This window comes from Rattus norvegicus, chromosome 4 (genome assembly GCF_021556685.1).
Source record: "Rattus norvegicus strain SHRSP/BbbUtx chromosome 4, alternate assembly SHRSP_T2T, whole genome shotgun sequence".
Lineage (NCBI taxonomy): Eukaryota > Metazoa > Chordata > Mammalia > Rodentia > Muridae > Rattus > Rattus norvegicus.
The window spans coordinates 47,497,041-47,524,552 of record NC_141537.1 but is presented as its reverse complement, the minus strand read 5'-3'; the positions used below and the strand labels follow the sequence as shown (position 1 = coordinate 47,524,552).

General features: G+C 36.3%; 1 protein-coding gene across 3 annotated transcripts in view; it reads right to left on the bottom strand.

Annotated features, from left to right (window-relative positions):
• The window catches only part of Cftr (CF transmembrane conductance regulator), a 167,727-nt gene that overhangs the window by 32,322 nt on the left and 107,893 nt on the right, over window positions 1–27,512 (bottom strand). For all 3 annotated transcript variants that reach the window (XM_087655874.1, XM_087655875.1, NM_031506.1), the window contains 8 exon segments: window positions 23,513–24,221; window positions 21,640–21,768; window positions 18,239–18,276; window positions 17,297–17,547; window positions 14,073–14,152; window positions 11,711–11,861; window positions 10,257–10,484; window positions 7,469–7,569 (listed from right to left, as the gene is read on the bottom strand). In XM_087655874.1, the coding sequence (XP_087512000.1) occupies window positions 7,469–7,569; window positions 10,257–10,484; window positions 11,711–11,861; window positions 14,073–14,152; window positions 17,297–17,547; window positions 18,239–18,276; window positions 21,640–21,768; window positions 23,513–24,221 (1,687 nt within the window).

Below are 27,512 nucleotides of genomic sequence, written 5' to 3'. Positions count from 1 at the left end.
GTGTCTTAGCACGAGACACTCACTCGGCTTTGGCAATTATCGTAATAGCTGTAGACTGACACACTCCCCCGTCTCACGCTGCTGTCTGCTGTGCTAACAGGGAGGTAAGAGGGAGGAGGTATCGGCAGCCCTGCCCAGGAAAGCGTGTCAGCCCCATGGACAGGGAACATCTGTGTGGCTAGAGTTAAATGACAATGAAGGTGGGCAAGCAATTAGTACCATTCCTCATACTTTAAAGGCAAAAAACAAAAGGAAAGCTACGTGCTAAAACACGGAATCTATTTTTTATTTATGCAGAAGAAAATTTAGCATAGTGTAGATTCTTGTTCTTTAAAATTGTAATGTAGCCAAGATTGAAATGTTTCCTTGAGATTCATGTTCTTCTAATTGTTGATACATTAATTTTCTTAAGAGCCTAATCTTTCCCCTAAATTTCTTGAGGAAGAGGTGATTCTAAAAAGTAACTGTTATTATCTTTGCAATAATGTCTAAAGGTACTAATCTAAGCACCAAGATAATAATGATGACAGCAATAACAAAAAGTAGCCCAATAGATTCCTCTCAATGTTAATTTATAAAGGAAGCAACTTGGATAACAGGAAAACGACTCTAGGTTTTCCTGTTCATCCTTTATAGCTAATCATAGAGGTCATTAAAGCCTCTTCAGGAATCCAGAAATGCCTCATAGAAATATTTGCTTTTACTTAGAAGCCATAATAACAAAATCATGCTTCAATGGGCAAACACTCCAAAATCATGACAATAGTGGCATTATGTCCCATGCCTAAAATGTTTATCAATCCTAGACAAAAATTCCATGATTGAATTTAGAAAGATTATCGGGGAGGATGGAGAGATAGTTCAGTGGTAAAGAACACTGGCTGTTCTTCTAGCAGACTTCGGTTTTCATTCTCAACATCCATAAAGTGTCTAACAACTGTCCATAACCCCATTTCCTAGGGAATCTAACACCTTCTACTGTCTTCCATGGACACTAGGTATACATGTGGTGAACAGATGTAGGCAAAACCACCACACACATAAAATAATTTCAAATCATTAATATCATCCAGCTACAAATCCAACAACTCTAATAGTGACCTGCCTGCAAGATATACAGGTGCAATAGTGACACAAGTATTATAGATTAACCAACAATTACTTAATTGGAGTTAAAACCCATGAGATAGAATATGTGATACCGCTAAAGTGGGCAAAATTCTGACTAGGTAGGTCATAGGCTGTATGGGAAAGCCTACTACTCTTATCCAGCTAAAAGAATACAATAGTAAAATGTCTCTTAATGACATAATGCTGTGCCCGCAGATCAGTGCCTGAGTTAGCCATCATCAGAGAAGTCTTTTCTTGAAGCAGAAACTAATTAACAAAATGATCTACAGCTGGACAATGTGCAGAAACTGAGAGAACCACTCCTCTCAAAACTGAGGATCTATAGGAAAGGAAGATAGCAAGTGGTTGAGATGATTCCAAGGAAACAGTGTCATACAGATACAACAGGAAGGTATACGTGTGAACTCACAGATACAACAGGAAGGTACATGTGTGAACTCACAGATACAACAGGAAGGTACACGTGTGAACTCACAGATACAACAGGAAGGTACACGTGTGAACTCACAGAGACAACAGGAAGGTACACGTGTGAACTCACAGAGACAACAGGAAGGTACACGTGTGAACTCACAGAGACAACAGGAAGGTACACGTGTGAACTCACAGAGACAACAGGAAGGTACACGTGTGAACTCACAGAGACAACAGGAAGGTACACGTGTGAACTCACAGAGACAACAGGAAGGTACACGTGTGAACTCACAGAGACAACAGGAAGGTACACGTGTGAACTCACAGAGACAACAGGAAGGTTCACGTGTGAACTCACAGATACAACAGGAAGGTACCCGTGTGAACTCACAGAAATTGTGATAGCATTTACAAGATCTCTACATGTTCAAACCAGACAAAAATCTCAGTACTAAGAAGGGAAGTGGACATATCTCACCCTTAACCAAGAAACTATTTGCAATAGATACTTTCTGGGAAAGGGAAAATCAGTTTTTTCAATGCAGTGGCACTGGTATCTACCATATTCCAAATCAAGCCTCATGCATAGGAGTAGTTGGTGAAGATAATATATAAGCATATGGAGTGGAATAGGACATATTGGTCATATTTCTGCTCACTCTTAGCCTAAGGAATATAATTACTAGTAATTGGAAGGATCACCAGCATTTTTTGTGGTGTCAATGAAGCTCACATAAGTATCTATGCTACATACAAAAGATGATGCTGACTGACAGAATGCTTTGAAGAAGTTACAATATCAAAATATAGATGCTTAGAGAAAATTACTGAAATCTTGATATTTTGATTTGTTATTTTAGATTTTTTGTTAAAATAACTTCTATTTATATTTTTTCATACAATATATGTTGACCGTATTCTTTCCTCTTCCCTAGTTCCTTCCAGATCCTCCTATCTCTCTACCCACTCAATTTCATATTTCTTCCCTAACTCTCAACCTCAAACCCCTCAAATTCAAATAAACTGAAAATAATTGCCAAAGAGAAATCACACACACACACACATACACACACACATACACACACACACACACACACACACACACACACACACACGTGCACGCACACACACACGTCTACAAAGGTTGAGTTGAACTGCTCCATATGGGCTGTCATGAGCCCATAAGCTTATAAAGCTGAAATTATTTTCATTTCAACCTTAATAGAAACAATTTGCTAATCCTTGTGACGTGACTCACAGAAATTCAAAGCAAAAATGAATCTGCAAGACTGCTTAATCCAGTGGTTTAAAGGTCTAGATACAGATTAGAATCACCTGGGCACATTTCAGACAACAGGTCCTGTCACCTTTCCCCAGCAGAAGAATTAATTTCCCTGGCCTTTGTGGATCTGAAGCAGCTTTATTTGTGCATAGCCAGACTGAGAGCCCATGTTCTAATCCATTCCTTCATTGTACTAATGAGAAAATCTAAACAAGGAAGTTAAAGTGGCAAGCACAAAGCCCTAATCAATTTTCCAAGCTTATCACATATTTTTGTATACTTCAGCAATTCCTGAGTGGGCTGTTAAATTTCTTATCTTAAACTGAGGTTCAAAAATATAATTCTATTAGTTACTTTTTCTTCTTTGGTTGTGGTAACTTATTGAGTTAAAGGTTTTAGATGATCTGTAGTAACTGCAGTGTTATATTCAATGATTTCAGCATAGGGTTGGTGTGTGGTTTTCCTAAGAACTGAAATAATACCTACATATAGGTTAAGAGTTTACATTTTTACATGGAAGGGTTCAGAAGAAAGAGAATGTCAAAGCTCCAGCAATCTCAAAAATTCCTAACCAAACCATTTCATTTTACAGAAGAGAAGGACCTGGAAATGAGGGACAATGACTTGCCTAAAGGCACTCAACTTTTTAGTGTCTGAGCCAGAATGAAATACAAGGCTCTCTGCGGTTGAATGGGTAATGCGTCTTGAAAAATACACCACAAAGACTTGTAAGAAAAACAACAAACCACAGTCAAGCTACCATTAAAAGGAGGCAAAAGACAAAGGATAAATTAATTCCTCTGTCTGATCCGTAAAATAGAAACTGCTCTCAATAGAAGAACATTTGGTAATGGCAGTCATGAAGAAAAGAGAAATTCCTTTTTGTCCTCCCACATTTCACATTGCTCATTCTGCAATTAGTCACTTGATCCTCAGTAGAACCCAAAATAAACACAGGTGATGAGAGGACAAAGGAGAAACAGAGTGACTTTGTACTGACAGAAAACTCTTCTCAGATTGCACCAACCAGGAAAGAACTTTCTGGAACTTCACTAATGGTGGTCTAAATTGAAGCCTTGTAAGATCATTGTTCTTAACCTTGCAGCTTCCTTCTTCTTTACTAGAGACATACAGTTCAGTTCAATAATCTAGTGGAAATAGGGATGCTTATCTGCTGGTCTTAGAAAATGAAGGCAGTGGCATTCACATATTAAGGCTGTTCACTTCTGTTCCTTCTGTGGTAACAGTCTAGAAAGATATGAGTTATCAAATGAAGAAATTATGTGTGAGAAATCCCTTAGTCACCAGATGGTTTAATACTGCTAATTTTAAAATAACACCTTTTATACCTTTGCTGGCTCTCGCTTATTTATTTGGTCTTCAGGCTAGTGAAGGGAGTATGGCTTTTCTAACAGTTTAATGGTCACTTAAGAGGAATGGAATTATTTGAGTTGATGTATAGGAATTCATACCTCAGTATGTCAAATCAACTAGAAATTGATTTAGTGGTATGCTTTGTGGATGCATGAAGGTATCAACATGGTAGCAGGATATGTAGAGAGAGCAATAATGAGATGTACATTAAATATATGAATCTATGATTCATCAAGAACCAACTTTTGAAGCACAGGGTTAGCAACAATAGCTATAGAGAATGCACATGGAAAGAAGACATCTGTAATACAAATGATAATTTAAAGGCTACATGAAATGAAGGCCCAGCAGGTAGCTGAACAATGAAATAGTATAAGGATTCATCCGTGGAAAATAGTGCTCAACAACTGCAGAAGACAAGGATGTTGCTTTGTGCATTGATGTTTACTGTGACTAAAGTAGGTGATGAAAATGAAAGAAACCATGTAAAAAACAGAAGACAAAACAGAGAAAGGCAATCTCTTTAGTTTTGCTGTAAACTAGTCAAATAATTAGGATAGGAACTAGAGACCAAATGAGAGGAACAGTAGTAAAGGAAAGAGCATGAGAATAAATATTTATTATGAAAACATAATAAAAAGGCTTCTGGAGAGTTCTAAGTATCAGCATTTCAGATATGTGATAATAAATACAACATAACTTATGTTGTTGTGTTATTGGTTTAACAACCGAGAGATAAAGCTAGGGGTCTGTGGGTAGGTAACAGGTAGAAAATAAAACAGTTATACTGCTATGTTTATAATTTCATAGTCAAATTGACTCCGTATTCGTGTTTTAAATTGGGGCAGATGGGTAAATGAAGTAAGTTTTCTAACTCTGAAGACTTTTCCTGAATAGCCTTGTACTTAGTTTTAGAATATAGTAAAGAAAACATTATTTTTATTCCATTTTAAACTCATCACTCTAATGCAGTTAAAAACATGGTAAGATAAAATGATGTCACACTGAGCTTTTGTTTATTGTTTTAAAACCTTGGTAGGTTACATCAGATAGATGTGAAATCTTAAGGCACTGCTCAGTCATTCTTCCTACTGATTCCCAAGGAAGAGGAGAAGAGACAAACACTGCTGGGTAGTTTTAGCAGCAGTACAGGTGACACTAGCAGGATGGGAGTTAACAGCAGAAAGGGACCACCAACACCAAGGAAGGCCCACCAGCACTGCTTGGCAAAGAAATGCAAACTGACATGTCCTCTTTGATATTAAACAAAAGAGCATAACTTTTGAAGATGTAATCAACTGCAAATATTGATACACTTCATAGACCATATCATAAACACAATAGGCCCTTGTAAAGGTCCTTTCATACACTATCAAAGATACCTTAAAGTGTCTGTGTTGGACACTAGACACATGAAGTAGAAATGCATTTAGCAAAGGTTTTGTTAGCCTTGTGGACAGGCTATTCCAAGAGGAGTGTCCAACCCACAGTTCATAGGCCACATCCAGCTGCATAAATGAGCTATAAAAGAAGCCCAACATGAATCAACATGATTGTATATATCTTGTGTGTGAACTCTGTAGAGAACAGCATTGTGTTGCAATGTCAAAAGTTTGGCTATAAGATTAAGAGAGAAAATTAATGTTGCAAAGGAAATTGTACATGTACAAGGCGAAGAGAATTTTTATGTAAAGAAACAGGTAATGTGCACAAGGATTTTGAATTATGAAGTCACAGTTGTAAAAATAAATGTATGTATATATGAATGTATATTTATTATGTTATAGAAATTTTACCATCACATGAATGTGTGCCAGAGGACGGAAGTAAAGGGAGTTGTATGATGACTTTTACCTGGGGATTCTAGGCCTCCTAGAAATGGAGTAATGAATGGACAAATGCAATTCAAAGCCTTCAGATTCAATGACAGGTCAGCAAAGATGGATCAGCATGTGATGGCATTTGCTGCTAAACCTGATGACTTGTCCAATCCCTGGGACTCAGAGTGAAAAGAGGGAAGTGAGCCCCACAAGCCTCCCTTTGAACTCCATGCTCTTGCTGTGGCATGGACATTCCTTACCTACACAAATAAATGTAATTCAAAATTTAAAAAGAAATCAGTGATGAAGTCCTCAGACCCATTCTAAAGTCTAACTGAAAATATGCCTTTTATTAAAATATAAATAGAGTACTGCAATGAGCTTCCTTTCATTTCTTGTCCGGGCCCTTGTGGATTAATAGTCCTTCATGCCATTTTAACGCACAAATATCACTTCAGGCTCTCAGCCTATGAAGGAAGAAACAATACACCAAAATATGGTCTTTGAACACACAAAGTACTCAAATGTGAGTCAACATCAGTTAAGCACAAAGGAAAGGAACAATATAAACACTTAGGAGGAAAAAATCACTAAGACCAGACATTTTAAAAATAAGACAAGAATATTAGGAAAATGTCAGGCTGCTGAATGTGAAAACCTAATATACAGAAGGATTTCTTAAACAAGATACCAAATGTGCAAGCCATAAAGGAAAAGAAAAATAAATGAATCTCTATCAAATTCAATGTTCCCTTTTATCAAGGAATACTGTGAATAAAGCCACTGGCTCAAAGGTCATTTAAATGTATAGAACTGACAATTGATCCAGGACTCAAAAACACTTCCAACGTAAGGAAAAACAAACAAACAAACACACACACACACACACACACACACACACACACACACACACACACAAACAAACTCATCACGTTGAAAAGCTAGTAACAAGAACACCCATTTAACAGAAATAAAGAACAACAAACCAAATGGTCAACAATAAAGACATTAAGTTATCCTGAAATTTTAGTAGTTACTTGACACTCATCAGACTGGCAAATTAAGAGTCTGAGTAAGAAATATTGCTGGAAACATCCACATGCTCTCTTGGTGAAGTATATACTAGCACAACAGACCTGAGGGATTTGGCATTAGTGAAGCTAAGCTTGGAGAAATTCTAACCTCAGCAATTTCTCCCACTCCTAGGATTTGCTTTAGAAAACTCCTGGGCAAAGACACATATGCAAGAGTATTCACAATGACAATCCATGAGGATGAAAGATAAATCATGCCATGGCTTATGTGTGCCACAGAATGTCCTTAATTAACCTGAACATTTTATTTCTTAAAGTAGGCGAATGAATATATATATATATATATACTGTTATTGCCTATTCTTTTTGTTTTGTTCTCTAAAAATTTCATAAAATTAAAAATAGTAACTTACCAAGCTATCTGTATCAATGCTTGAGTTCACAGCCCATTGCAAAGTACTCATAATATTCATAGCTAAAGTTAGAATAATACCAGTCGTTCCTTCTCCTTCACCTAGACAAGGAAAAGGGTTTTGAACAAAGTACATGTTATTTCTTTCTTTTGTGAATTATTATCTCTCATTGTTTGCCAATAATTTACGTTTCAATTTAAAGCAGTTTTAGTGACTCCTTTGAACAATAATGCCCTCACTGAGTAAGCTTTCAACCAAAATTTAAAATCAAATAGTGACTAGATATTGGGAAACAACTGCACTTTTAAATGATGCTTAGGTCTTGAGGGTAATGTTGGTATGAGTAATCGTCTTTGTCTACTCTTACTCTGTAGGCAACAATAAAAACAAATATTGGATTGAACATCAGACTGTAAGTGAATGAATGAATGAATAAATATAAATAAATAGGAAATGAGATCTTTTACAAAACTCAAAGGAGGGCTGCATATATCTGAGTAGAACGGGCACATGTGCTGAGTACTTCTGTAAGAATAATGGTCTGCTGATCAGAGGCTGTTTCTAAGAAAGTGGACTTCATGTGTCACCAGGCAGGGAGAAAACTGTCAGCCATTTAAGAGAGAAGTTTGCTCCTTACATTAAAAGAAGGAAGGGAAACGACCAATGTGCTTGAAAAGGGCAGTGCTAACACATTTTGGAGTAAATGTCACTTAGGATTAGGAAGAGCAACTAATTAAAATTTAAAAAATGAGAATTATGGCTACAAATAGTTTTAAGATAAATGTTCATATATTACTATAAACTCAAGCTGTCATAACTGAACTGGCAGTGCTTTATCTAGCACCACATTACTATAAAGTGAGACACGGAGACAAATGCACATCATTGACTGACATTTTTCCTGTTGCCATCTTCCCCATCTTGGGTACACCATGAACAACACAAATCATGCTGTGCTAACATCAAATAATCCACCGAAAATTGTGATAGTTAATCTTCTATAGAGCCCCTATAAATTTCTTATTCTGAGGACTAAAAAGAATGTAAGGTAAGATTTTAATACCAAGTAATAATAATATAATAATCACTGGACATTTATTAAAGACAAAACTATATTGTCTTGCACAAAATAGCATACAATATTATGAGAGAGTTATTAGTGCAATATCTGCCCACACAAGGGAATTAGGGAAGTTAATTAAGGTCTGTAAATTACTGTAAGTTACTATCACTAATCAAATTAAGACCATTAGAGTTGGTTGGTCATGGCTGGGTTCTTGGGCTATGCTTCCCATCCCAACTGGAGGTTCTATAGTATGTTGACTATCAAATGTTTTGACTACTGACCTTGGTTACCCAGGACTTAGTCATAACATTACCTATTCTGATACTGCACATGACATATTGGCTTAAGTTAATTGTTAAGTTTTAACCCATGTAATTTAATCATCTTTTATCCACTTTGAATTATCTTATATAAAAATAATCAATATTGTGACTTCCAAAAAATTATTTTAAGTTGTCATGGTGACTGTATATGAAGATCCACAAATATACCTACTTATAAATTAATTTCATAGCCATAAATGAAGAAAGCAATAAATGGGCATAACCATCCTCATAGCAGTTGTATATCTGCAGTGGTCCCAAAGCCAAAAGGAATGTTTTCTGTCCTCTCTAGCACTTAATTAGACAGAGGATCTATATACCATTAATTCAAGAAGCAGAATGAAGATACCATGTGAAGTTCATGTGGTATTGTCTTATTAAATGAAGATAACTATTATTCGAGAGGGGGAAAGAGAGAGAGGGAGGGAGAAAGGGAGAGGGAGATACATGTACATCTCTCTCATATATATATATGTGTGTGTGTTATATGTGTATATATTATATACATTCATGTTTGTGTATATATATATATATACATGCATATATATGAGAGAGACACATAGAGAAACAGAGAAAGACAGAGACAGAAACAGAGACTAAGAACTGAATTATCTGTAGAAGGAAGTAAACATGAACCAGTATCTACATGAGTCATACCTAGCCTGACTCTCCAGTGCCTTTTCTGGTTCCTCCAGGTAACCAGGTATGACACCCACCCTGAGGCTGCATGATACAATTTGATAACTTGTCAAAGGCTGCTTAACTGGGATTGAGCAATTCTGCTCTTATAATCAAATCATGTTGCAAATCTGGGATTGGTGTGGTATTCACTCTGAAATGTTGCCATAAATAATATACAATATTTTATATATAAATCATATAGTTACTTATTTGTCTGTATATATTTTAATTTTCTTTTTTGTGACTTATTTTTTCTTTAAAAATCCTTAATTTCAGAACATTTATATTTGAAAATAATGTACTTTTATGTAAATTATATTTCTGTGGCAGTTTTATTCATTCAAAGTCATATTAGACAAGAATTTTCCCAATAAGTAGTTGTTAAAAAGAAGCAGTTTTACCAGGTTGTAAGAAGTATATGCAAATATGTGTGTGTGTTTACACAAGTGTTTCTTTCCCCATTTAGGTTGCCAACATTAGCATTTGTGCTATCTGACTCAGTGCCTCATTATTCTTAAAATAGTGAAACAAAGAACAAAACCATATAAACCTTTAAATAAATTATTTAGAAACAAAACAACAAAATGCAAAGAAACTACTTGTAAGCTCTATGGGTCTACTTAAAAAAATCTAAATATTTCAATATAAACAATATGGCATTTTAATCATTGACAAATTTTTACCTAAGTGCTCCAAGTTGTTAGTAAGTTCAGATTACCTGTTGTTAAAATGGAGATGAAGGTAACAACAATGAAGAAGAGGACGAAAATCATGTCTATTCTCATCTGGAACCAGCGCAAGGTTGCCAGATACATAAACCAGTTGGCAGTGTGCAAATTCAGAGCTTTGTGGAATAGGGTTTCAAAGTAAGTCTGGCGTCGGAAGGCTCGAAGTGTCCACAGTCCTTTTAAGCTTGTAACAAGGTGCGTGAAAATTGGACTCCTGCCTGTAAATCATCCCATAGGAGATATGTACAGCTTGCAACACAGAACGGAATTTCATACTACCATGTTTCTGATGAAGATTAACTCAGGCATAACCTTACCATAAGCATCTTTGGTTGTAGGGCTCTCACCCAGACCAGAACTTACTTTTAAAATTCATGGCCCTCCCTTTTACCTGCCAACCAGGGCTGATAATAGTACAGGACCATTTTCTTTGCTAACTTATATTTCTTGGCAAACCATAGTCAATATCCTTGGCCAATCCTAAATTACTAACTGCTGAGAAAATGGGTTTTATCTTTAGACTCAGTCTCCAAGTCTTTCAATGTAGAATTTCTGTGAACTGATTTAGCTTATAAGTTTCAAAGCAGAAACACATGTAAGTTTATTCTCTTAAATATAATTGCCTTATACCAAGATTCTTTCTTACAGAGATGCTTCCTAAGGAGATCTAGAAAAGATTAACCAAAGGAAGGGAGGACATTAAGGAAAGGACTGAAGATAAGTCAAATGGAAGAATTCCATCCAGTTTCACTTGAAATCTGGGAGAAACTCTGAGGAATAATAGCACTGCTGTTTCTGACTTTGAGAAGTATAAGAACTTATACATATCTATGCATAAACAATCATAAGGATACACACTTGTTTGAAAGCCAAAAGAAAGCCTAGTTGTTAATAAACTCATTCCATGTGTACTTTGAAATTTCATTGTTGCTGCACAAATGTAAGAACCTGAGATTAGATTCCAAGCACACATGTAAAACTTTCTGCCTGCACTGAACATCTGCTAGAAGTGAAGACAGGTAAGTCCCAGGGCCTCTCTGGCCAGCCATTCCATCTGAAAGAGCAAGCTCCAGAGTCTGTGAGAAACTCACAAAAAAGAAAGAGAAGAGAAGGAAGGAAGGAAGAAGGAAGGACGGAGGGAGAGAGGAAGGGAGGGTACGGAGGAGGAGGAGGAGGAGAGTAAAGAAGCAATTGACAAGGGTAGCCTTGGTTCCCACACATGAGCCTGCATGAGCAAGTATGTCTACACACACCCTACTCCTCCCCCCTCCTCCTCCACCTCCCCTTCCTCCTCCCTCCTCATCCTTCCCCCCTCCCCACACAGACACCCGTACCAGTGTTATAAAATTAGAGATTTAAAGCAGGATAATGGTAGTGAGTGACAAAAAGCTCTTGCCCCGCCCCCCACAATCTCAGGGACCCTGCAATCCATTCCATGCTGTACCTTCAGATTCCAGTTGTTTGAGCTGTTGGGAGGTATGAAGGAAGTATGCCCTCAGTAAAATGAAGACTGCTAGCCCTGGCACCGTTGCTAGGAAGATGTAGGGTTGTAAAGCCGAGACAACTATTATTGCTCCGACCACAATGAACAGCAACTGTGGGGTCAAACATGGTGGTGAGTGATTTTTTTCACTTTGTAAAGTGGACAAGATGTGTTGTTGAGTTGTATCTGCATGGTGTTTTCTGCTCTTATGATATTTTTATTTATCAGATACTATAAATTGTATTACAAAGTAAATTTTAAATGATTATGATTTCTTCATCCAGTCTATTGAAAAATTAAATTTTCAAAATAAATGTTACCTTTTGTGATTTTGTTAAAGCATGTTAAAGAATGTTTCATTTTGTGTTACAAATGTCTGTTTTAAACATAGTTTAGTCATATAGACAAGCTCACTTTTTTGACCCTAATTTTTCATGTTTAATATTGAAAGGCATATTGTTAATAAGTGTTACTCATATCTCAACTCACTTATTCCTACTGTAATAATTGGAGATACTCTAATAACTCAAATGGTTTATAGTAAATGGATTTAATTTGAAATTAAGTATTTTCCTATCCACATTATCAAAATGAATTATGCCTACGTAATGCAGACATCTCATTATATCACATCACATTAGAATACTGTTTGTAATCTCACTACATGTTTACCAGATAGTCTACATGATGTCAAGCATGTGTTAACTTTCAAACTTTTTAAAACTAACTTAGTGTAACTTTCATATGCTAATTCTCTACTAGTTTCCATGGGTTTGCCGACTGGTATCTTAAAGGGAAAAGGGTAGGGTGGATGTCAGATCTATGGAAATTTTGGAGCGACTTGCTACCTTGTGAATCTTTAGCAGCTCTAGGACTTGAGCTAAAACTGTGTAAGATACATAGAAGGACTTGAAAGCCATCACAAATGTCAAACAATCTTTAATTTATAAGATAAATATTTGAAAATTAGTTCTTCCAGATTTCTGAGGTAAACTTTAAATTAACAGAAGATACTTAGGAGACCATAAAAATAAAAAAGTATTTAACACTCAAGAACCATTTGTAAGACTTTTGCAGACATATTCAGATAGATATCCACATTCCAGTTTGCACTATACTATATTATATTATATTGCATTGCATTTATTATATTTTATTAGTATATATATTTAGTATACTTATATGATGGACCTATGGTTTATTCTCCTAGAATGGGAAACAAATGTCTCATGTAAACAAAACACACATAAGATAACACTTTTGAGTAAGTACAAAACCCAGGTTAAAAAACTCCAACAGGTGCTGCTACTGTCAAGTTTTATCTTTAAACACAGCAATGAAAGAAATCCAAAACACAGTTCACTTAGTACAGTAAGTGTGTTTAATTATGTCAATCATTTCAGAGGAGGTAAACCAACAGCTGGTTTCTCTGCATTTGCTGATGTGGCTTGTGTATACACACAGGGGTAATATTTCTACATTTTTTTAAGTTTTCAGAAATGCAGTACTACTTTGGAGAGAAGGGACAAGCTATGAGAATGTGTCATTCCAACGAGAGCAGTGTTGTATTACTATTATTTCTCCAAGTGCATTTGCTCTCAAAGCTTCAGGAAGCCATCAGGGAGCTCAGAAAACTGTACCTGGCTCAACAGGCAAAGTATCAGCTTACAACTCCTGTAAGTCCTGTGACTTTGGAGTCCTAATGTGGCATCTTCAAGGTCACTTAGTTTCTACCCCACTGCCCTCTTTGTTACTAAATGACTTTCAGTCATCTTCACAGCATGGCTACCCTGGAGGTCAAGTCACAGCTGTCACTCAGGGATAGCCCTTTTACACTCTGAATATTCCTTTTCTTTCACATTTTTCAACAACCCATTTTTTTCATCCCTCATTACATCATATTTTTGTGGGAAACTGTTTAGCTAATCTGTGTTTAGAGTGTAGAGGGTAGAGTTTTTAGAGTGCTGGATAAGAGTTTAGCCTCTCCAGGAACTCCATTTTCATTTCAGTGTTGGACTTAAGACTATCAATCAAATTTTATGGTCAATGATTAGGTGGAAAAGGGTCTGTTGCACCTTTCAAATCGATTCAAGAGATAGTACCATATCATGGGCCTGCCTGAAATAAGCAGACATAGTTACTGAATTCATTAAATTTGTAACTAATAAATATTGCTGTTCTTAATAAAACTTATTCACTAGCCAGAACTTCAACTAGTATGTGGAAAATTAGCAAAAAAAAATTCACTTGCTTCCCTTTGAAACTATTTAGAATGCTTTATAGTAAATAGAAAAACTCTTGATAATAGTTATTCTTTACAGACCTGGATGAAGTCAAATATGGTAAGAGGCAGAAAGTCATCCAAAATTGCTATATCTTTGGAGAATCTGTTAAGAATCCCACCTGTAATACAAATAAAAATTCTCAAAAGTTAATCACTTTAGAAAAACACCAATATATTTTATCCTAAATTCACTGTACAGCAAAAGCACTTAAAATGAGAATTATGGTTTAATCAGAAAATAAAGACCTTACAAATATTAACTTTGCTGATAGTCCTAAATATGTATTTAAGTTATTGCCTCCTACTTTTGAACTTTTATAAAACAGAGTCCCCTAAGACTCAGCTCCAGCCAATGTCTTTAATCAAGACATAATCTTATTCTAATTAAGATTGGGAATGTCTGGTCACTGCACCATTCAAATCTCACTTCTGCTGCTCTCAGTTTCAAGGTGCCGTACTTGGTGTGCGTTCATCTTTTTTTTTATGTCCCCCTCTACCACACAGGGTATATACACCCTCCCTGCTAAGTTCTCTGCCATTTAAATACACTGATTCAGAACCCACAGGTTTCTCTCTCAGTTCACACCAGACTTCCTTTTTTATTGTTTATCTTCTTCACTGGGAATATAAGCTTCAACCTGTATTCTAAATTCCGGACTCACATATCTGGGTCTTGATTATTTGCTGCCTCAATGAACTAAAAATTCCATGTCTACAACATGCTTTCCTGGCTACAGGGATAAGAGAGGGGATTAAGTCATTGTCCTTGTAGTGCAGGAATTCACTGTATAAAGTGGAGCTAGGCAAACAGTTAGATAAAGTGTAACATAACACTATAGCAACAATGTAATAGTGAACCTTATCACTCACTCACAATTACCTGAGGGATAAAGTCCAAAATTCCTTCTTTAATATTTAATATTTTCCCACAATTTGTCCTTAATTAACCTAGATCCCTCCAATGAAATCCACTGCTTCAGGTAATAATGTCTATTCTTTAGACAGTCTACCCTTTTCTACTTTGCCTGTGTTGTTTCCTTCTGTCTAAAAGCCCTTCTTCCTCTTGTCAAATCTGAACCTCTTTCCTGGCTCAACTCAAATGACCTGTCTACAAGAGAGTAGGGTATTTACTGCATCTGGAAGCAATCTCTTCCTGCCCTTGTCTGCATGCCTGAGTTGCAGAGACTACATACATGCGATATATCACAGCTGCTGTGTGTGTACATAGGCCTTATCTCTTTTCCCAGATATTTGACTTTTGATGTCAATAGGATAAGTCCCTGTTTATTTTATATGACCCAGACAAAAGTAAAAAGGCTATGTGGACACATGAAATACATATTAGTTAATATATCCATTTAGGATATTTTATGGATATCCATTGTGGATATCCTTCCATAAATTACTCAGAGAAATAATGTATATCTCATGACATTTGTAATTACTCTTTAAAAACTGAAAGTATGCTTGGGCAAAATAGGATAATCATAGTGATATTTATATTTCAAATTTTGTTTCAACCAGGAGTGTCTGTCTAATATAACCACACTTTGCTGAGGACTTTGCTATATTATGTTTTTACTATGATCACAAAGTCATTTCAGTATGACCAAGTGGGGGAAAGTAACAGAAGAAAAAAAAGCCATAGAAAATGAATGTCAAAGAAAAACATGGTCAATGCCCAATTCAAGACCATATTCAAGGGAAATTCCAAGAGGCTGTTGTAAAGTAAAATAGAATTACTCAGTAACAGAGAAGAATCATAAACTATGAATTTAATAGCATTTTTTAATGGAAAGCAAACTTTTTTTTTTGTACCGCAATGACCAAAATATGAGAGCAGGCTGATGGGAGATCTTCTAAGATCAACTTGCTGTTTTAGGTCCAGGAGAGTGAATATAGAGGAACACCACATAAAGTGGTTAGGAATTAACCTGAGACACAGATGACGTTTTGGAAAGACAAATGAGAAAAGAAGAATGTATGGTGATGACTGACAGAGGAAACAGGGAAGGCCGAGAGTGCGCTGTGAGTGAATATTGGGAGAGAGAGGATGTCTAGTTCACTTACTTTGGGAGTAACACTCCCAAAGAAAAGAACAGCAGAAATACGCTAATATTTATTTCACATAGGTTGCTGAGAGACATAATTATCATTCGTGTATGGCCAAATGAAGCCCAAGCCTCAAACGTTTGTGTCCTTTCCACTGTATTTCATGGTCCATGTTTTACTCTGCCAGAAAAATGACGGAACCCCTACCCTCTTGGGATCTCAGAATTCTATAAAAACAAAGTCACTGTATCAAGTGAATCAGCCATTCCCTTAGTTCTAAGAGTCTTAGAACAAAAGAGGCTGACCAGAATCATATGCAAATGAGGTGCTCCTTTAGTGAGGCATAAGGGCTCCAGTATAAATATCTTTCTAGTATGCCAACATTTAACTTTGCCACATAAAAAATACAATGTGTATTTGAGGTTGTTAGAATCAGATTACACTAAAAAGTCTCAATTCTGTAACTTATTCTACATTTGGTTGAATTCCTATGCTTGACATCTTTCCTTGCTTGGGAGCTCCTCCAGGACAAGAATGATACTCTATTCACTTTTTATGTGGAGGCTTTCCTTGGTTTAGTACCACGGAGCAGGATCTCCATCAGCGAACTTAGGAGGTTTTATTATTTTCATGGTCTTTAAAGGAAATTAATCCATAGGGTAATCAACGCACCACATTTTCAAGACCTTTCTTACCATAGAATGGTAAGAAATGTTTGAAATGTTTGGTTCTATTTTTTAAATTATCTTACTTTCTGTGACTATAATTAAATTGGTATCAAATGCATTATACAAAGTACCACGTGCTCTAATTGTCTCAAAAATAACTGTAAAATACCCCCTTGCCCACCCAAAGTCCTCTAACACATTCATATGACCACTCTTGAAGAGTCACAAGAAACAGTTATTTTTCCCATCAAAATAAGTATATGAAAAGAAAAGGGCCAAGTTATTCAAGAGAGGCTGCTTCTAGTGAGGTCACTGAACCAGAATCACACTGTAACAAAATGATTTACTCTACTAGGCTGATACAGAAATACTGGGAACCATGGGTATGCTTGCCTGCGATAGCTTAGAAATGCGAAACAAGGTAGTTGGATGAGGGGCAGATGCCTGTGTTCAAGCTCAAGCTGCTACTGGAAAGCTAGTAAGCCAATACACCCCACAGATGATGAGTGGGCAGTTCCGTTTTATATACCTAATCAAAAGTACCTGCTTTCAGCTTGTTGAAGGTTGACATAGGGGCATGAAGAATAGAATGTAACATTTTCCTGTGCAAAATTTTTGATGCTGTGATTAACGTATGCACCAGGGGCAAACCTCTGAAGAGGCTCAGAGCAAGCAAAGTGTCAGCCACTCCCACGTAAATGTAAAAAATGTAATAGAAGCTGGAACTGGTGATGACCACAACATAGGAGGTATTGGCAATTTTAGTGCCATTGTTTCCACCATTAACGGGGTTGCTGTAAAACAAAAGAAAAATGGTATTTGACAACCAAACTTCTCAACCAAATTATTAATAAAAATAAGTATAAAAAACCATGATATGCTGTTGTAAAAGAGACTACATCCTTAGTTTTATAAATTTTATATTGCCAATTTTTGTATGTGGTTTTGTATTTTATTGCATTTCATGGAAACAGAAAACAACATATATTTTAGAAATGAAGAGATAAAGGTACTGAACTGCTCTCAACTTGAACAAATATGGTAAACCTTTGCAACTTCTGAGTATCCAAGGTTTCAGCCACCAGTTTACTGAGGAAGTGGCTCTAAAAATTGTATCTTTACTGAACGCACACATACTTATTTTTCTTATCATCATTTCCCTAAATGGCACATTATTATAACAACTTATATGGGAGTTATATTATAGTGGATATCACATAAATCTAGAAATCTTTGTAAGTGTATGTGGTGGCATGCTAGGCTACACGCAAAATACTATACAATTCTACAAATGGGGCTTGAGTGCAGAATTTAGAATCTTTGTTTTAGAACTCTCAGAAATTGAAGAATTACTGGACCTTGTTTTTCTCTTCCATAATCTGGAGGAATATGGAGGGGTGTAGTGAAACACTAGTAGGCATTGAAATAGTTAATAATCTCCCGATGTAAACAAAACACAATCCACATCAAGCATGGCATACTCACTTTTTAAGCAACCACAACACAAATAAAGAAGCAGCCACCTGCAATGGAACAATCCACAGTTGATTTTTTTCTAGCATCTTTACCTATGTCTCCCACATTCATTTCTAAACTCAGTATGGCCAACATTGAAGTGCACGCACTCTTAATGCCTTGGTTTTACCCTTCTGGAGTCAGTCACTCCAGCAATTATTTCATGACACTATTGGGTAAGAGCACATTAAGCTTATGGAATACCACTCTCTCTCATTTTGCACATTCATTTGTTCCACAAACAGTATTTATTGAATCCTACAGGAAAGTTAAGGGTTTTCTATATAAATAATACATTTTATTTTAGCTTATCATATTGACTTTTAGGATGTAAATCTAATGGAATTATTTCAATTGCCATGTTTTCTCAATGTACATATAGTCTCCATGTACTGTCTCAATAAAAAAGGAAAACCTGTTTTTTTTTAAACTCAAGTTAATGCAAAACAAGCAACCTGGCAATAATCTAAGCTTTTAAAATGTCTTTATTCCTATACAAAAGCCTTCCTCCATCTTCAGACTAATGGAATGACTCAAGACCCTAGATGGGGCATATGTTCTGAGCCACTTCTTAATTAATTCCTACTCATCTCCTTTGCTCCAAGAAGAGGAAAATCAGCAACACCAGCATTGCCAACACACTCTGAATAGGAGCAATAGGAGAAAGACCTATTTACCAATGGAAAACAAAGAACTCTTTGAAAGTTTTCTAAGGGGCCTAGATCATAACAAAGTTATTTCTTGTCTGTCACATAGATTGACCAATACAAACTATATTTACTGACTATAGTAAGTGAAAGCATTTTCAAATACTTGGTAGAGGCCTTTAAGAAAAATATTTGGGAGATAAAGAAACAATGGAATACACACTGTTACTGCACTTCAAAATGCTCCAAGACTACATAAAGCTCATGTGATTTTTTCAGTGAAGTAATATCATTTTCCATTTCTAAGCGGGGGAGGTAAAACATGGAGCCATATCATATTGAATGTAATACACTGTAATTCACAGATTTTCACATATTTTGTGAGACAAATAACACCCTAAAATCCACATTCACAAGAAATAAGATGTGCTAAGAGGACTCTATCACTGAATAGCGAAGGTGGTTTAATGGAAGTTCACTACGACCTCCATTTTATTATTGGTGCAGAGCCACTCAGGGACACCTTATTAAGAAACAGAAACAGCAGCCCCCCGACTCGGTCTCAAGGACCACGAGACAAAGGAGCAAACAGGATCTTCAGATGCTACACGCCATCAGGTTATTGTAAAGGAAACAGGAAACACCCCCTAATCCAGTGTTTACAATTTCCCTTTCTAGTCCATAATACAGTGCCAAGAAGGGCCTAGAAAGAGAAGCACAATAGAAATATTAGTAAATTTGCTTACTGTTAAGAACTTACAGACAACATTGTTATTTTGGGAAAATACAAAATATATACTTTTTCAAAATCACAAATGACTGAGAAATATTAGCTCTTCCACCCCTATTTTAGGTAGCTGTGACAAAATAGGAAAAGACAGTGTGGGCCTCTACGTTTATTTTCTATTACAAAAGGGATACATGCACAGAATGGATGCTATAAAGTCATAAATCTAAATGGAAATGCAGACCTTTTTAAGGCTTAAAATTAGTTAAATCACTTTTTTGGAGGAAGATATGCATTTTGGTATTTCTATTCATTAAGGACTTAAATGGTGCTTTAAAAACTAATCTACCACTGTGGATTGGCACCTTTTCCATGATGGAATGCACCAGGAAACATTCCAGTAGCCAAGAGAAATCTATACACTGGTACTGACACAAAGAAAAAAATTTAGTCTAAAACAAAGTCTATGTAAATTTTGATTGAAAAAAGGCAATACAATTAAATGTTAACAAATATGTTATCTTTTTAAAAACTGTGCATATTATTGCTTTCTTTTAATCTAGCATTTAAGAGCTACTTAACTGGCCAATGCCTATATTGCCAAAAAAAAAGGAAAGGAAGAGAGGAAGAAAGGGAAGAAGTGAGGGAGGGAAATGAGAAGAAAGAAAAGCACACCAGTAGATTTTTTGCTGAAGAGGCATCATTGAATTCTGTCCACCCCCATCTGTCTCCTCCCTTACCCTTCCTCCCTGGAGTCACATGGCATTTGCATTTTATTTTTATAGTCTATTTCTTGACTGATGACAAACTGTCTTTTCTTCTCTCAGGTGGATATTCATGATTTGGATGTAAAATGCTGTCCTAAAGATTCCTGTGTTTGAATACTTGGTCTCAAGCTACTGTGCTGTTTCACAGGGCTGTGGAATCCTTAGGTTCTTGAACCTTGATGGAGAGTGTGGGTCTCTGGGAGCAGGCTCTCAGGTTTACAGTCTGGCCCCACTTTTTCACTGTTTGCTTCCAAATGTGCTTGCAATAAGACCTGCCAACCTACTACTCCTGCTCTCATGCCTGCCCAGCCTCCATGGAATAAGTCCCCAGAAACAGAAAGCCAAAAAACTTTCTCCTTTCCTTAACTTTTTAGGTGCTTTATCATGGCAACAGGAAAAATAATAGAATGAAGGAATAATATTGCATTCTTGTGTGGCAGGTCAGCACACAATGAAGTAATTATGTCATTGTGAAAGGCACCCAAGCTTCCCTCAGAGGGAGCTGCCTGAGTCAAAGGTGCAGCAGACAAGAAAGGATCGCAAGCACATGAGTCACTGACTGATCAGTAATGCCTAGACTAACATCGGTATTCTTTTCAGGATTTCAACTCACATACGCTCCGTGTAGCTTGGGTTTCTGAATCTGTTAACAGCTAACTGTATGGAGATGTAATGCATAGTGTGAGGGTTAGAAATAATAAACTATATTGTACTTGTTAGATATGTGGATTTAAGTAGCTCTTGTCACAAAACAACAAAAATGTTACTTGAGATGATAATTATGTTACTGACTCTGCTATAGTAATATCTTTACAATGTGTATGAATCAAAATATGCTGAATATATAAAATATTCCCAATAAATTTTATTTTATGACCATTCATCTTATATAGTATTCATATTTATCGATATTTTCTTATTTCTGAAGTCCATAATTCTTATATCAATAGTAACTCTGTGGGTTTTAAAATGTTTTAACAGAGAGAGGCCAGATTCCGGGGACTTCAGTTACAGATGCTGTAAATGACCATGTGGGTGCCAGTAATGTGACTCGGTCCTCTGGGAAAACAGCCAGTGCCCTTAACCACAGAGCTGTCTCACCAGCTCCTGCTGGTTTTCAGAAGCTATGAGCTTTACAGGAAACCACCATTGTACACACGCACATATGCATACAGTTTTCTTATCCTTAATTTAAACTCACAGTAACCACTTACAACCAAGCATTCTTACCTCAACCAGAAAAACCAGCACGCACCAAATCAGCACTGCAAATAAGCCTCTGTGGAGCGTGAAATATCGAAGGTATGTGTTCCATGTTGTCACCGTGGGGATCTTTACCATATCATCAAAAAAACACTCCTAAGAAAAGAAGGGTGACTCTGAGACAACCCTATTCCATGCTGCTATTGAGCTCTTATTTTGAACTCAAAAAATTAAAGGAACAGTACCATTTACTGCTAAGTATCTTTAAAAAATATAAATCATTAAAAATGACACGGATGGTGAAAGTCACAGCAAACAGAAGTCCACTCGAGCAATACAGTTTTAAAAAGAAACAAACACAGTGAGACTTCTCGAACCTTAGCATTTAAATGCTTTACAGCCCACATCTTTTTCAAATGAGTGAAGCTCCTAAACTATTCATGATTTAACTTGATTTAGTGATCCATGGCCAAGGGCAATTTGTAACTTGCTAACTACTAAGTCTTCTACTTTAAAAGCTGGTTTATGTTTGTATAATCCCTAGGCATTACAGGGTTGCCTTTCTAGCTATGACTTAAATTATAAAATCCAATTCAAAATATATCCCTCTAAAAGCCTTTGTCTTTTAAAAACTACATTCTAAAAATGTGAGAAAAAGAGAGTGTATATATTCTAAAGGAAAAAAGATGGGAACTGGCCTCATAAAATCCAGGAAGTTCATTAAGTGGCATTAGACTCATGGAGAAGGATCCAGTTAACGTGGACTAAGATTCACTGATTAAAAATTAGATTGTTGAACTAAACTGCCCTTTATTTAGATTCAAGACCAACAGGTAGTATCCTAGGGTATTTGAACAGATAGCAGATGTTGAATTTCTCAGAACTTCATTTTCTTCCCCTGTTAATAAGGACAGTGATGTCAGAGGGAAGGAGAGAAAGTGCCTGGGAGGTGAAATATTGATGGCTGAGTAACATAACCAGGCAAAGAAAGCACTCTTTAAAATGCACACTAACCAAAATGTATAGACTTCAACTGGGGAATTTTATTTAGATGAATATTAAATCATGTTGATGTATTATCTTTTAGCAAATCAGTTTAAAGTTCTAGAAATACTGAATGTCTATTTTTGGGAATTACTTATTCCTTTATTTCATGATAGAATGAACTCAGACTCAGAGATACTAAATGAATTGCAATTGCAAAGTTAACTTTGTATTAAAGGCCGGCACCATTAAATATGTCATCTACTAGGAAGGACTCTGCTTTTAATGTCATCTAGGCACATGCACTGTTTGGTAAACAATAGCCTTTCCATTGCTTTCTATTTTAAGAGAAGTAGTTCGGGCCTTTAGTCTAACTACTGTCACTAATATATGGCGAACTTCACGTATCTTCCTTAAAAGAAACCCTTAAGAAACAGAACACAAATCAGAAAGATTAGAGAATATATATTACCTGAATGCAGGCAGGAATGTGAATTAGTCTGCTCAAGAAGCCAGGTGTGTGTGACCCTTATCAAGGTCATGCCTTAGAAACACTGCTTGGTGTCTACATAAATGCAACTATTTGTTTATATAATCCTTTACTCCACCTTTTCCTAGAAAGCCACTACAGTAGACAATTATGAAGTTATAAAAGTGAATGTCCTATCATAAGACTAGTAAAGAAACTCAATACTAAGGCTCTGTTTAGAGTTGCAACATATTTGTGAGAGGAGATGATATTTCAATGACAACCAGAAATAGTTTTATGTTTTCAAGTTGCTTATATGGGTAATGAACTTTGTACCTTTAACCCAGAGACCACGATGGGATGCCATGAAATACTTAGTATGTAACAAAATTTACTCCAATTATGGGGTTAGGATGAGGTGCATCTTAAAACTTGGTGGGTATATACCTTTAAATCTTCTTCATTAATTTCTTCGGTGATGTTCAGTGTGCTATCTTGCGATAATCGCCTTGAATATATATCCTCTTCCTTTAAGCTTATCCGAGGGGCTAAGGATATTTTTCGAATAGAAGCTCTGGTCCTCTGGAGACTGCTGGAGACTGAGCTGGGTGTGAATGTCATAAGATCCAAAACAGACTGTCTTCTTCTGCCTGGAAACGTGGGCCCGGCAGTGATCATGTTGCTGCGAGGCAGAGCGGCCTCTCCATGTTCAGAGTCTGGAACCAGGGACAGTCTCCTTTCTTGGAGGTCATCAGATTCTCCTTCTATGGACAATGGAGTCTTTTGCACAATGGAAATTTTCTTCACAGAGCTGAATGAACTTAGAATAGAGTTCTTCCTTTTTTCTCCAAACTCTCCAGTCTGTCTAAATGACTGTTTGGCTTTGTTCCAGGTGGTAGAGGCATCGTCCACTGAGAACCTGCGTAAGGTCTCAGTTAGAATTGAACTCCTTCTTTCCTCAGTAAACTGGTCAAAAGTATCATACCCCATGAGTTTGGAACTGAAGTCTGGACGTAGACTTTGTAGTTCAGAAAACGTCCCATAAAAATAGCTGCTGCCCTCATGCAAAATGAGTATCTTGTCAGCTTTCTTTAACTGCTCCATTTTAGATGTGACCAGAATCCTAGTTTTGCTGGCCATCAATTTACAGACACAACTTTGGAAATATAAAAAGATAGAAGATGTTACTTCATAAATAGTGAAGTGTTTCATTTTAGCATCTTATTAAAGTTTCATTGCATAAAATATATCATTTTATTATTTTATTTAACATGTTTATACAAATAAACAGTCTATAATAACTATTAGGTACCTCTTGAATTGCAGTATGAAATAGCATATCTTGCTTCAAAGTGAATACTAGTAGACATAAAATGAAATTCAATTTTTAATAATCAAGTATCTAATTTTAACCAAATAATTTTTTCTTAGGTCTTGATTTATTTTTTAGAAAATTAAGAAATTATTAGATGTTCCTAAAAGTTTATATTTCCATATAACTACTAAGATAGAGATTTTTTGTTTTTAATTTTTAATGAATTTTCTCTTGTATTTTATGTTGACTAATCTGTTTTCTTTAAGACAAAACATTACAACTGAGAAATACTTAATCAATTTAACTGTCTTCCAATAACATTTTTCTATAGATTAAAAGTAAATCATGAAGTGAACACCCCAGAGGAAATCTGTTTCTTTTATCCACTAAAATATCAAAAATAAGAGCCATACTCTTAAACAATATATGTTTATGACAGTAAGACACTGGCAACTATAGTCAGTGCATCATAAAAATAGCACTGTGGGGAACAAGTGTTACATTTAATGGAATTTTCTTTTTGTCTTAAACTAGAGAGTCCTGCTGGGAACAGACTTCCAAAAGCAAGTGTATCTGGAAGGCTATGGTGCTAGCCCATATTTCTGGCACTATGTGGGTTCCCCAGATACAAAGGAACTCCCTCCAAACAAGTGAAGATAAATTCTATTTATATATAAAGTAAAACAGCAAGTAAACAGACAGATACAGCACAATGATCCCTAGAAGATTTGAACAAATAATCCAGACAAAGGTAATTGGTGCTCTGGATCACACAGAAAGATACACGTGAAATTCTGTAGTAACTTTCCTGCTAAGGAGGCATCACACAGAGTCCATATCATGCTCTGCCACCCAGGATTCTGTGCTCTTATAAATTTTTCTTGCTAGCGTAGGAAATGTTTGTCAGACCTGTGCCTTCTGCCTGGGCAGACCATCAGCTTGTCTGCTCCTCTGAAGACCCCACAGTTTGTAGCCCTCCCAGGAGGTCTGCTACAGCCAGAGTCACAGGCCCCTCAGGAGACCTGGAACAACCTAGGGAAACAGGAGGCAGACTCCAGACAGAGATACTCAGGCCAGTTAAGACCAGAGATAACCAGATGGTGAAAGGCAAGAAAAAGACAACAAACAACAGAAGCCAATATACTCTGGCACCATGAGAACCCAGTTTTCGCACCACAACAAGCCCTGGATACACTAACATACCTGAAAAATAGGATGCCGACCTAAAATCCCATCTCAGGAAAATAAGAGTCCTTTAAGAGGATATAACTCACTGAAAGAAATACAGGAAAACACATAGAAGCCATAGGAAACAAATAAATCCCTTCAAGAAATACAGAAAAATACAATCAAACAAGTAAAGGAATTGAACAAAGCAGTCCAAGACCTAAAAATGGTAGAAACAATAAAGAAAACACAAATAGGGGCAACCCTTGAAATGGAAAACCTAGGAAAGAGGTCAGGAACTACAGATGCAAGCATCAACAGCAGAATAAGAGAGATAGAAGAGAGAATCTTGGGTGTAGAAGATACCGTAGAAGATATTGACACAACTGTCAAAGTAAAATCAAAACAGAGAACTCCTAACCCAAAATGTTAAGGAAATCCAGAACAAAATGAAAAGACCAAGTCTAAGAATAATAGCAATAGAGGAGAATGAAGATTCCCAGCTCAAAAGCAGAAAATGTCTTCAACAAAATCATAAAAGAAAACTTCCCCCAACCTAAAGAAAGAGATGGCCATAAATGTACAAGAAGCCTATAGAACACCAAATAGGTTGGAGCAGAAAAGAAAATCCTCTTGTCACATAATAATCAAAACATCAAATGCACAGAACAAAGAAAGACTATTAAAATCTGTAAGAGAAAAAGGCAAAGTAACATAAAGAGAGATCTATCAGAATTACAACAGACTTCTCAAAGACCAGATGATCCTGGGAAGATGTCATCAGACCCTAAGAGAACACAAATGCCAACCCAGTCTACTATAGCCTGCAAAACTCTCAATCATCATACAATGGAGAAAACAAAAATTCCATGACAAAACCAAATTCAGGATTTTGTTGCATATAAGAAACACACTCAATGACAAAGAAAAGCACTACATCATAGTTAAAGGATGAAAAAAATTCTACCAAGCGAATGGTCCCAAGAAAGAAGCAAGAGTTGCCATCCTAATATCCCATAAAATAAACTTTCAACCAAAAGTTATCTAGGACACTTCAAATTCATCAAAGGAAAAAAAAAATCAACCAAGAGAAAGTCAGTTCTGAACATCTATGCCCCAAATGCAATGGCAGCCACATTCATAAATGAAACTTTACTAAAACTCAAAACACACATTGGACCCCACACAATAATAGTGGGACAACATTCTACTCTCACCAATGGACAGGTCATTAAAACAGAAACTAAACAGACACACAGTGAAACTAATAGAGGTTATAAACTAAATGTATACATACAGAACATTCCACCTTAAAACAAAAGAATATACCTTCTTCTTAGCACTTCATGGTACCTTTTCCAAAACTGATCATATAATCTGTCACAAAACAAACCCCAACTGATACAAAAAGGTTGTTGTCACCAAGGACTAAATCTAGACTTCAATAACAACAAAAACAACAGAAAACCACATACCTACGGAAGCTGAAAAACTCTCTATTCAACGATAATTTGGTCAGGGGAGATGAAAGAAATTAAAAACTTTTTAGAATTCAATGCAAATGAAGGTACAACATACCCAAATTGATGGGACACAATGAAAGCAGTGCTAAGAGGAAAATTCATAGCACTACGACTTAACAGCATACCTGGAAGCCCTAGAGCAAATAAAAAGCAAACATACCCAAGAGGAGCAGAAGGCAAGAAATTGTCAAATTCAGGGTAAAAATCAACCAAATAGAAACAAAGAGAATGATACAAAGAATCAACAAAACCAAAATTCTTTGAGAAAATCAACAAGATAGATAAACCCCCAGCCAAACTAACTAAAGGGCATAGAGACGGTATCCAAATTAACAAAATCAGAAAGAGCATGTCCAATACAGAGGTCAATGCTGGCAGCAAACCACCGAACTGAGAATAGGACCCCCTTGAGGGGAATTAGAGGAAGTATTAAAAGAGTTGA